At 43.0% G+C, this 11,308-nt stretch overlaps 1 protein-coding gene across 2 annotated transcripts in view; it reads left to right on the top strand.

Annotated features, from left to right (window-relative positions):
• The first annotated feature begins 2,262 nt into the window (after window positions 1–2,262).
• Window positions 2,263–11,308, top strand: part of PPP1R21 (protein phosphatase 1 regulatory subunit 21) — a 59,736-nt gene continuing 50,690 nt past the window's right edge. For both annotated transcript variants that reach the window (XM_025868861.2, XM_025868860.2), the window contains exons 1-2: window positions 2,263–2,391; window positions 11,101–11,169. In XM_025868861.2, coding sequence (XP_025724646.1) covers window positions 2,335–2,391; window positions 11,101–11,169 — 126 coding nt within the window. In that variant the 5' untranslated portion in view covers window positions 2,263–2,334. The remainder of the gene's footprint in view (window positions 2,392–11,100; window positions 11,170–11,308) is intronic.

The raw sequence follows: 11,308 nt of genomic DNA, 5'->3' as shown, positions 1-11,308 counted from the left end.
GAGCACATGAGAGGGGGGAGGGTCAGAGGGAGAAGCCGACTCCCTGCTGAGCAGGGAGCCTGATGCAGGACTCCATCCTGGGACTCCAGGATCATGACCTGAGCTGAAGGCAGTCGCTTAACCAACTGAGCCATCCAGGCGCCCGACATTTTATTTTTAAATTATTGAAAATTCCATTACTTTACAAACCAGAAAAATGCACTTACAATATTTAATTCTGCCGCTTGGTGATGTCATGAAAACTAATAACAATAATTTTTTTTAAAGATTTTATTTATTTATTTGAGAGAGAGAATGAGAGAGAGAGAGAGCATGAGAGGGGGGAGGGTCAGAGGGAGAAGCAGACTCCCTGCTGAGCAGGGAGCCCGATGTAGGACTCGATCCTGGAACTCCAGGATCATGACCGGAGCCGAGGGCAGTCACTTAACCAACTGAGCCACCCAGGCACCCTAATAATAATAATTTAAAAGGATTGTTCTGAAAGTTTGCTGGACAGTAGGGCATCACTATTAGCAAATTAAAAAAATATAAACAACATTTTTTAAAGTTTATAATCCTCTTATACATTACAATTGCTGAAAAAACGCATACGGGCTCAGCATTTCAGTATAAAATCCCAGGCTTACTCATAGCCAAACAAGAAACTAGGATGTCACAGTTTTTTTAATCATGGAAAATTTCAAGTATCCTAAAATGCCAATATAACTATGATCCTACTGTACCTCCTAGGTAGGTAATGTTTATATCCTGTCATATTTATTTTTTTTTAAAGATTTTATTTATTTATTTGAGAGAGAGAGAGAGAGAGCATGAGAGGGGGGAAGGTCAGAGGGAGAACAGACTCCCCGCTGAGCAGGGAGCCCGATGCGGGACTTGATCCCGGGACTCCAGGATCAATGACCTGAGCTGAAGGCAGTCGTTGAACCAGCTGAGCCACCCAGGCGCCCTGTCACATTTACTTTTAAAAAATTAACTAAAGTTTATGGTCCTTTGTTCTGCCATTTCATTTCCCTTTCTTTTTCCCACCAGAGGTGACCACTATCCAGAATTTGATGTGTATCTGTCCAGTTCTTGTTTTTCTATTTTTCCTACATGTTCACCTGTTCACAAACAAAGCAAATGTTTCCTATTTTTAAATGTATCTTTTCATCCTATTGTGTACTGCAATTTGCTAACATCCTGTCATGTTGATACATACAGATATACAGATCTAGGTCATTTGTTTTAACTGCTGTGTTGTAATTTATGGCAAACATATACTTTAAATTTTATTTATTCATTCCTCTATCAATGAACATTTTAATGTTGCAATACAGGCAATACCTAGAACAATATCGAATATACAATAGAACTCCAACAAATATTTGTTGAATGGAGGCAAGCTTTTATTTCAAGAAAAGCAGTATAAAATATCTCAGGCAGACTATTTTTTGCTTCAATTCTCCAGTTATTTGTTATCATCCACCCTATCTGCACGCCTGGCAGGAGACATTTCCTGAAATTTCCTAACGGCTTTTTACTCAATCCACTGAAAAAGGCTCTGCTGTGGTACGCGTATGGGGGTAAGGGTGTGTGGATAGGGCGGGTAGAGAACGGACACAAAGCAATTTCAATGTCAAAATATAAGACAATGGTTTGTATGGTCTGGAGTAGGGGAGGGTGGCAGCAGCAAGCGTTACAAATCTGGGGGGTCAGACTTTACAATGCAGGGCATGTCTGGTGCTACCATATCCGGATAACGAGATAGAGGAATATAAAGGTCTTTCTCCCCGTGTACGTTCTGAAAGCTATAACCATCAAACGCCAGACGGTTGCCATGGGAACCAGCAGGGGTAGGGGGAGAGAAGATCCGCCAGAATTCTTGATGCGCTTAGAATGTTTCTTCTTCCGGTCCTCTGCTCTTCGCAACCACCGCCCCTCTCCTCGGTCCCCCCCACCCCCATTCTGTGGGCTCTCGTCATTCCCTTCCTTTCTTGATCGATCCTCTTCTTATCCATTCTAGGTCGCCATCTTGGGCCATGCGTCAAGATGGCGCCCCTGGTCCCGGAGGCAGAGCCCTGGCGCTCCAGCGAGGCTGCGCACGCACGTGCTCAGGCGCGGGAGGGTGGGGCGGTGACGTCCAGGCGCTGCCCCGCCCCCGGTAGTCGCCCCGCCCCTGGTCCCACTCCGCCTTCCTCCCACCCGGAGAACCCGGAAGTGTAGGAGGAGGCGCGGCGGTGGTGGCCCAGCGGGCGGGCGCTGGCGGAGCCCAACCGGGGAGCGTGTCTGGGGTTGGGGGCGGGGGGCGGGGCTGAGCGGCCTGGGCAGCCAGGCCCGGACGGGGCGGGGGAGGCCATGGCCTCGGCAGAGTTGCAGGGGAAGTACCAGAAGCTGGCTCAGGAGTACTCGAAGGTACCCATCGTGGGCGGGGAGTAGGGGGTCCCCGGCCCTGCGGCCTCGGGTTGCCTTGGCAGCTACTCGTCGGGACGGAGGGGAACGGCGAAGGGGCACGCGAGCGTGCCCCTCCTCTCTGTCTTCTCTGTCCACCATTACCGTGCCTCCACCTGCAGCTCCCAGGGGTTGGGGCCGGGCCGTCTTTGGGTCCCCGTGCGTTTCTGCGGGAAGGATCAGGAGTTTGATTCTTCCTTCTCACTAAACTAGCGGGCTTGGGACTGGGGTGTCCGAATCCTGGCTTCTGCCTCTGGTGCTGGTCGGGAGGGGAGGGGAAGGGTAAGCACCTCTACTGCTGCTTCCTCAATTTTCCTAGCCCAGTGATGGGAAAGATCAAGCTTTCTTCCTCCTCACAGGGATGAGATGAGGATAAAGAGATTTATGTGTCCCCAGTCAATTCGGGAGGGTAGAGCGAGCCATTCCTGTAAACTGTTTCACTGAGGATGGGTGGTTACGAATGTATTTAGTGCGTTGGCAAGATGTTGTCTGGAGATGATTTTGAAAGCTTGAGTGCTAGGGCTGTGTCCCTTTTTCTGTCTTTTCCCTCGGTCACCTGGAGTGGGGCAGAACACCCAGGTGCTCAATACATGTTGAGTTAAGCAAACAGTCGTATTTATGGCATCCTTCTTTAAATGATGGAACCCTTTTCTTGGGAAAGGGCGGTGCTGCTTCTAAGGTGTTGCTGCCTTAAGAATATTCGAATGAAGTTATAAAAGAATCTCACATCCTCGGAAATTGAACAGTCATTAAGCTTAGTTTTCAATGATCTGGCATCATGGGAGCATTGGGAAGACTTAGCCCCCTTTTGACAATTTAGAGAAACGGACGCACATTTTTCTCTTAGGGTTTCACTTAACACATATTCAGCAAGGTAAAATGAACTATTGTTTGAAAAATAAAACCTTTGCCTAAACATACACACTTGGGTCTTTTCACCATCAAATGGGAGTCTTTTGAGATAATATACTTATTCCAGCGGTGCGGCCATTGGCAGAACTTCTTGCATTTACATTTGGAATTGTCTTAAGAGCCTGCAGCACAATGTCAGTGATGGCAAGTTTTCGGCCTTTGAAGGAATATTTTCTTGTTGGAAAGGGTCAGAAATTGTTTGGAACAAATCCATATGATGAAGGAGAGCGTGTGGAGAATGGCAATACTCAAAGTTGACTCCACTATTTTGGGTGAAAAATGTTTTAAGAGTATAAAGTGAGGGGACTGATTTTCTTCTCCAGAGGATAAACAGTCTCAGAAGGCAATTCCAAATGGCAAAAGAGAGTTCTAAAAATGTTTTAAGCAGTGACTGCATTGCTGAAATAATTGTGTAGCCTTCCAAAAGATTTTTTTTTTTTTTGGATATATATGCTTTTTCGTTCAATGGACATTTATTATGGGCCTCCTGTGCATAGTCTGCCAGGTTCTGTTGAGTGAGCAGAGTTCTGGTTTAAGGAGAATCCTTTAATAGAATGTTCAGACATTGTACATAATTATGATACGTATGACAAGTGTTCAGTGGGCACACAGAAGAGATGAGGGTAAGAGTAGAAGTTACTCAGATTGGGAAATAGGGAAGAGGGAGGGTTGGTAGCATCCCAGGCAAAGGGAACAGGCCATGTTCCCAGTCATGAAAGCACGTTAAGGTACACGGCAGAGAGAGGTGCAGTATGGTTGGAGAGTTAATTTGGACCTGATCATCATAAAGGGTTGTGGATGTCAAATGAGTTTGAACTTTATCTTTTGAGTAATAGATGTCAAAGGTTTTTAATCGGGATAATGGCATTACTTTTAGGAGGGGAACTGGTAACTACTCGGAGGATGGATTGAAATAGGGAAAGATCGGTGAAAAGAAGACCAGACTATAGGCTGTTGGGATACTTTTGGGAAGTGTAATATGGGACTAAATCAAATTAGTCACTGTTAAGATGGAGAGGAGGGCCTAGATTTAGGACTTAGGGTTAAAGTACCTTTTTACTTCTTTTTTTTTTAACTTCATTTTTAAAGATTTTATTTATTTATTTTAGAGAGAGAGCATGCGAGAGTTGGGAGGGGGCACGGAGGGAGGGAGAAAGAATCTGAAGCAGGCTCGCACTGAGCGCAGAGCCCCATGCTGTTTGATCCCATGACCAAGACTACGAGATCACGACCTGAGCAGAAACCAAGAGTCAGTTGCGCAGCCGACTGAGCCACCCAGGCGCCCCTAGTTACCTCTTTTTTGAGTGCCCGCTTTGTACATAGCACAAAACTTATGAAGACTATGGTATATGAGACACTCATCCTTGTGTCTTACTCATCTGTGGGATGTGGTGAGTGAGGGGAGACTGAAGAGTTGACCCTGTGGTTCTAGATGAAGGGACATGATTGCCACTGACAGATGCTACTGGCAGGAAGGCGAGCCAGTTTAGGGCAAAGGGGTGTATTAAAGGTTGGATATAATTATAGAATTTTAAGGTTGCAAGGCACATCAAAGTTATCTTGTTCACATAGTAGTTGAGGCGTTGTTGGGGTAACTGCTGGAAATTTCTAGTGGAGATGGACTGGCTAAAAGTCAGGACAAAGGCCAGAGCTTTTGGAATAATTCCTGTGAAGACAAGCAGTTGAACTGCAAGAGTTAGTCCGGGTGGAACCTTTTGGTAGACTCTTTGGAGAACACCTGTGGGAAGGGTGTGAAGGGAGGAGGAGATGGACTGTAGGAGGTCTGCCAGACTTGAGGTTATTTATCTCTCAGATTGGGTTAAATCATTTTTCATCCTTTTAATTGCAATGTGATGGACACTTCAGAACATAAGAGAACAGAGATTGGTCAAAAGATTTCATGTGCTTTTTATTCTCTGTCAATTCTAGTGCTGAGTAATTTCTAGATAAGATCTGTGCTGCCTTCAGCCCTGAGCTTGTGGAAGGGGCACTCGAGCTTTGCATTACCTTCCCTGGTGCAGAAGTTGTGGGCTAATGTTGAAATCCAGTTAGGTCTTTTTCCTTATTTAGGATACAAAGACAATAGAGTTCCTCATAAACAGTAGAAGGAGGCTACATATCAAGACAGCAGCAAGCATGATCCCTAAACCAAGGACAGTTGCAGAATCTTCTTGGTCAGATTTAATGCAGATCTCAGCCTGTTTTCCAGGAAGGAGCCCATTTCTTGGTTAAGAACTATGATCATAATATTCTTTCCTCCCAAGAAGGAAAAAAATGGCCCGAGGAGCTCCCATTTAAGAGACTGAAAGTTTAGTTAGATAAAAGATGGGAGGCCAAAGCAGAGGAGAATTTCTGAGGCATACATACTGTTAATGTAAAGTGTTAATGGAAAAGCCAGTAAAAGTAGAGATTAAGACCCTAGTCGTTTGGGTAATTAGAAGGTCATTGGAGACTTTTGAAACTTCAGGTTTAATAAAGTTTAGGGGAGAGGAAAGGTGTATGCACTGGTTTTCAGAGGTTTTTGAAGGTAGTTGGTAAGCAATGCAAACTGCTTCTTTGAGATGTGAGGGAAAGCTAATCGACGCCTCAGTTACTACACGGTAGATTAAGAATCAAAGATCGTTTCTTATATGGTGTCTCTTCCGCAGCCTGGTCTGCTTCTGATGCTCTGGTATGTCTCGTAGGGAGGAGAGGCTAAGAGCACTGAGTCCTGGCTCTATTGATTTCAGCCTGCTTTCTTTGCAGGAGCTCCTGCATCCCTGCCTGGCGTCATGTTATGTGTGTAAGCATGTTTCAGGTTCTGTTTTCTTAGTGTTTGTGTTACTCTGGGCCAGTGGTTCTCAAAGTGTGGCCCCTGGATTGGCATCATCAGCATCTGGGAACTAGTTAGAAGTATACATTCTCAGACCCACCTGGGACTTACTGAATCTGAAACTGGTGGTCAAACCCAGCAATCTGTGTGTAGCAAACCTCTGAAGTGATTTGGATGCACACCAAAGTTTGAGAACCAAAAGAATCAGTATATTAGTTTTTGCCCAATCTTTTCAAAGCTCTTTTTGAGCCAGTAAAAACAAATGGGAAAGTCAGACATCCAGTATTTCTCTTAACAGTTTACTTTGCAATTGATGCTTCTTTTAGTGATGAAGGAGATTGCCTGTGGGAGCTTTTTTAGATTTATACTCTTAGGAAATAGCTATTCATATTGGTGAAGGGTCAGTTTTGACTCGGTGTGTTTGCTTTCTAGATAGTGGAGTTTGGTGGGACCTGATTAATTGCCCCTTCCTTTAAGAGAAATTGACTCAGGAGCTGGATTAAAAATGAGTATCATTTGGATTAAAGTCTAGTATCAGCCCCCCCCCTCACCAGGGTGTAGAGTTTACTACTAAAGTTTGTTTGGAAAACAGCATTGTGTTCAGTGCTATTCAATGGAACTTTCCATGCGGATGAAAATGTTCTGTATCTATGCTGTCCAGCGGGGCAAACCACTAGTCATGTGGTACTGTTGAGCACTTCCAGTGTGGCTAGTGCAACTAGGGAACAGAATGTTAGATTTTATTTTAATTTAAATTTAAATAGGCACATGTGGCTTTGGCTACCCTGTTAGAAGGTGCTAGCTTAGCCGCTAGATCAGTGCATCACAGACACAAAACGTCTCTGTGACTCACCTGAAGACCTTGTTGAACGGCAGATTCTGGTTCAGTAGGTCCGGGGTGGGGCCCGAGAGTCTGCTCCCAGGTGATGCTATTGCAGCTGTCTGCAGACCACACTTTGAATAGTAGGACCTTAGAAAAGTCAGGGGTGTCTGTCCTACCCTTCCTCTTTAATCGGCCGCTGATCTAGTCATCCAGTCACAGGTGAGACAGCTAGACTGCAGGGGTTGGGGTGGGGTGTTGTCCTAAGGAGTTGCCCTGCATGGGATCAGGAACAGGTGAAAGGGTCCGTTTGAGGGCAGGTCTGAGAGAAGAGGGTTTGTTTCCTGCCTTAGTGACGGAATAACTCCAGCCACTGCTACCTGGGACTGCAGAGTCTACAGGTGTTTCTCCAAATGATTAGAACCATGTGGTCCTACTGGACATCAAGAAGCCTCAAAAGGCCTGAGCCTAAATCGCTAAAGACCACTCTACAGACTACTCTACGTAACTCTGGTTCTGGAACGGTCAGGCTTATCACAAAGTTATTGCTCTAGGGACAAAGAGTGGTGGTAAGTCAACTATGACCTCTCCTGTTGCTTTGACAACCTGCGATGGGACAACGGGTCCAAGATTAGAGATGTACTACCTTCAATCACGGACTGTTGGAAGAGTTTGTAGGGAAAGAGAGATGAATCCCATATACACATTTTCTCATCTAATCCCCAACAGTCTTCTGTGTTAGAACCACTCTTACATAACTATTTCCTACAGTGGACATTTTGACATTTTACAAGTTTTACAACCCTATAAAACAAACTATTAAACATATAAGCTTTTCTTCATTACAAAGTAATGTGAGCATTATACAACCCTAAGCCCATCCCTAAGCCTCACCCAAACCCTGATTCGAAGCTTCAAAATACTGAAGTCACCTACAGATCCTAGCTTCAGAATCTCTGGCCTGGGTGATCCCTAAAACTCCTTCCGGTTCTACCATTTTCAGTATTCCAAGGCACTGAGAGTACCAGTTGGTCTTTCTCTCTCCCTACTTGCTTGTACGTCCCTCTGGATGGGGATAAACTATCCGTAGGCTCTGCAGTACCAGGGAGTGGTGGCTGGAGTTACCTTGTCACTGATGCAGGAGACAGATCTTGGGGTAAGGTCAGAGAGGGACTGTTAGAGTAATGAAGCTTTATAGATGTATGATGCATTACCTTCAAATGCCTTTTACATACAGTATTTAATTTGACTAGTTAACTAAACATTTACTGAGTGCCTTCTCTGTCCATGGCTTTGATCTTTCACTGTAGGCAGGAGATACAGGGAAGTAGGCTGTAGTCTCTACCACGAGCTGCAGTTTTATTGGCAGATGGGAGATGAGTACAGAAGTCAAACATAAATTAGTAAATGTAAAATTTACTACTTTAAAAAGTAAAATTAAAGCTGAACAGTTTAATAAGAGATGTCTTCTTACTAGTTAGGTGCCAAAGGAACAGAGGGGCAAGCTCCCTGCGGACCATAGGGAGGGGTTAGGAAACATTTATGGATGAATTAGGACCAGAGGTAGGAAGTTAGCTCCTGGAAGAACAGCTGGGATTTGGTTGGTCAAAATGAGCAAGGGCTGTGCTTTCAGAGTAAAGGTAAAGCAAATCAGAAGATTATAAGACCATGAAAAACGAGGTTTAAAAGGACTAAGGGTTTCAGAGTTGGGCTGCAAAGGTACTGTTCCTCTACTGGATGGAACAGAAGAGCTTGGTGCACAGCTGCTTGGAAGTAGGCTCTGTCATTTTCTGGAGAGTTTTTCCTAATGGACACTTCAGGGCACTTGTTTCTCAGTTAGGCCCACATGCTTTGGAGCCTCCGTACGTATCTCCTGGAGGCTTTAGTGACCATCTGGTGATCTTGTACCTATTTTTAAAACAGTAAAACAGTGTTCATTTGCCTCCCCACTGTGGTGAATGCTGGTGGGGAGAACGATGGATTCTAAAAGACCAGACTGACCACAGCAACATCAGCATTTGACAAGCTGCTGGTTCACTAATGCACTAGTGTGGCCGTAGTGAATGCTGAAATGTGGGAAGACGCCAGATGCCGTGAAGTGTAATTAACACGGCAGTGGTATGTGCTGAGCTTCTGACTGTCATCCTTGTCTACCTTCATAAATGTATTAGGTAAATATTTCTAAAGGAGCTGCATTTTCTGCCAGGCAGTTTTATTGAAACCATGTTTTTCTTGTTGATTAGTTTAGCAAACAGTATTTTCCAAAGGAATATCCAAATCATTTTTTGTTGTAGTCAGATTGAATTCTATACAGCAGTAATTTAAGAGTTTTGTTTTGTGGGACGCCTGGCTGGCTCGGTCGGTGGACCCTGGGGCTCTTGATCTCGGGATTGAGTTTGAGCCCCATGTTGGGTGTAGAGATTACTTAAAAATAAAATCTTTAAGAAAAAAATTTGTTTTGCTTTTTAACAGAGTAGCCTGTTAATTTGTTTTAAGTAGCTTTTAAGTGTGTCTTAGAAATGAAAGTTAAGGTTCTTTTTTTAAATTGTCGTGGTTCTGGTCCTATAGAAAGTGATCAGAATGGTTAAGTGAATTTTTCAAGTTTAAATTGTCTACTAAATGGCAGAGCAAGATTTGGGTCTTCTTTATTTGTAGTGAGCTGTATCTTTAACTTTCTAAAAATAGAAGAAGCTCATTTTTTAATCTGTCTTTTGCTCAAGCTGTTGAATATCCTGCAGTATTCCTGCTTTTCTTAGATTCTTAGCTAAATTTTCTATAGAATTCCACATACTCAGTTTAAGGTTTAGTATTTAAATATTCCTATCCTTTTGGCACAGAGGAGGGTCATTTCTGTTCTCAGGAGACAGATCTGAGTTATGCAGAATTAGAAGTAGATTTTTTTTTAAGCTCACAGATAAAATCATTCCCTTTGTTCAGTTTCTCAGAGAAGAACCTGGTCTTTCATGGTCTCTGTACTGAACCTCAGAATATGAGTCTGTAAACCTTTTGCTTTGGCTACATAGGACTTGTATATTTCTACTTACATGCTCAGTGTTGCTGAGAACTTTCTTCTTCCTGTAGAAGTGGATTTTATCTTTTGAAATTCTGCAAGTGCTGGTTGTATACCTATATACATACACACAATTCATTTAGCTTTAGAATTCTTGATTTGTATGCTTTATTTAAAATAAAGTTATACCTCAATTAAAAAAAAAAAGTCTGCGTCCTACCTTTTCAAAGACTTCCCCAACCTCTCCAGCCTACTTCTTTTCTCATTTATACGTAGCTTTAGACAATAGTAACCAGTATTGTCTAATGGCATTATGACTGGAGTTAAATCTGGGGTCTGAATCTCAGCATTACCACTTAACTTCTCTGTACCTCAGTTTGCTCATCTGTAAAATGGACACAATTATAGTACCTACTTCATAGGGTTGTAAAGATTAATGAGGTAATACATGGAAAACACTTAGGACAGTGCCTGGTATATGATTAGTTTTCAAATGTTAGCTGCTATTACCAACTTCTGGATTGAGTCTTCTTAGTTGCTTTCATACACTGCCTTAGCTGATGCCTTAGTGCAAGTCCACCATTCCTGAGGCTATTGTGGGGGATGATATTTGCGTGGCTAATATTAGGCACGGTGTCCTGCTGGGTATGTTTAGTGCCCTACACTTTGATTCTCTATAGAGTTCTTATTTCATAATTAGTCCGATTGTATGTATTTTACAAATGAATGTGTGCCAGAGTTTCAAGGAAAATGACACACACAGAACCGTATTATTTATTTTATTAGTTTTAATATTAGTTTGTTGCATTAGTATTTAGTATTAGTTTATTGTATTAGTTTTTATTTAAGGAGGAGACTTGGTTTTACAGAAAGAGCCATGTTCTGGATGGAAGTCAAGAGAACTGGATTTTAGTGTTGATTTTGCTGCTGATTAGTATTATGTCATTGGGCAGAATGATGATATCTACTATCCTCTTCCATGGTAATATTTTTATTCTCATATATATGTGAGAAGGTAGTTACTCAGTGTAACCATTCCTGTGAAGTAACGGTAAGTGATTTCCTTGCTACAGGTGATTGTTTATATTAAAAATTAACTATTGCTTCCTGTGTTTTCAGCTTCGGGCTCAGAATCAGGTCCTGAAAAAAGGTGTTGTGGATGAACAGGCGAATTCTGCTGCTTTAAAGGTATGAAACAGGGTATTTGTATGTGAGGGTTAAGTTATTGTTTGGTGATACTCAGAGCAAGGAATTCAGCTGGTTTTCTGTGTAAAAGTCCTGACTATGACACTGATTCACTAGGGATAGGAGAAGGTAATAAAGTTTT

Source organism: Callorhinus ursinus, unplaced genomic scaffold (assembly GCF_003265705.2).
Source record: "Callorhinus ursinus isolate GAN/ISIS: 27379988/994484 unplaced genomic scaffold, GSC_fseal_2.0 scaffold10, whole genome shotgun sequence".
NCBI classification, from domain to species: Eukaryota; Metazoa; Chordata; class Mammalia; order Carnivora; family Otariidae; genus Callorhinus; species Callorhinus ursinus.
The sequence above is the reverse complement of the archived record's forward strand: the minus strand, read 5'-3'. Positions and strand labels throughout refer to the sequence as shown.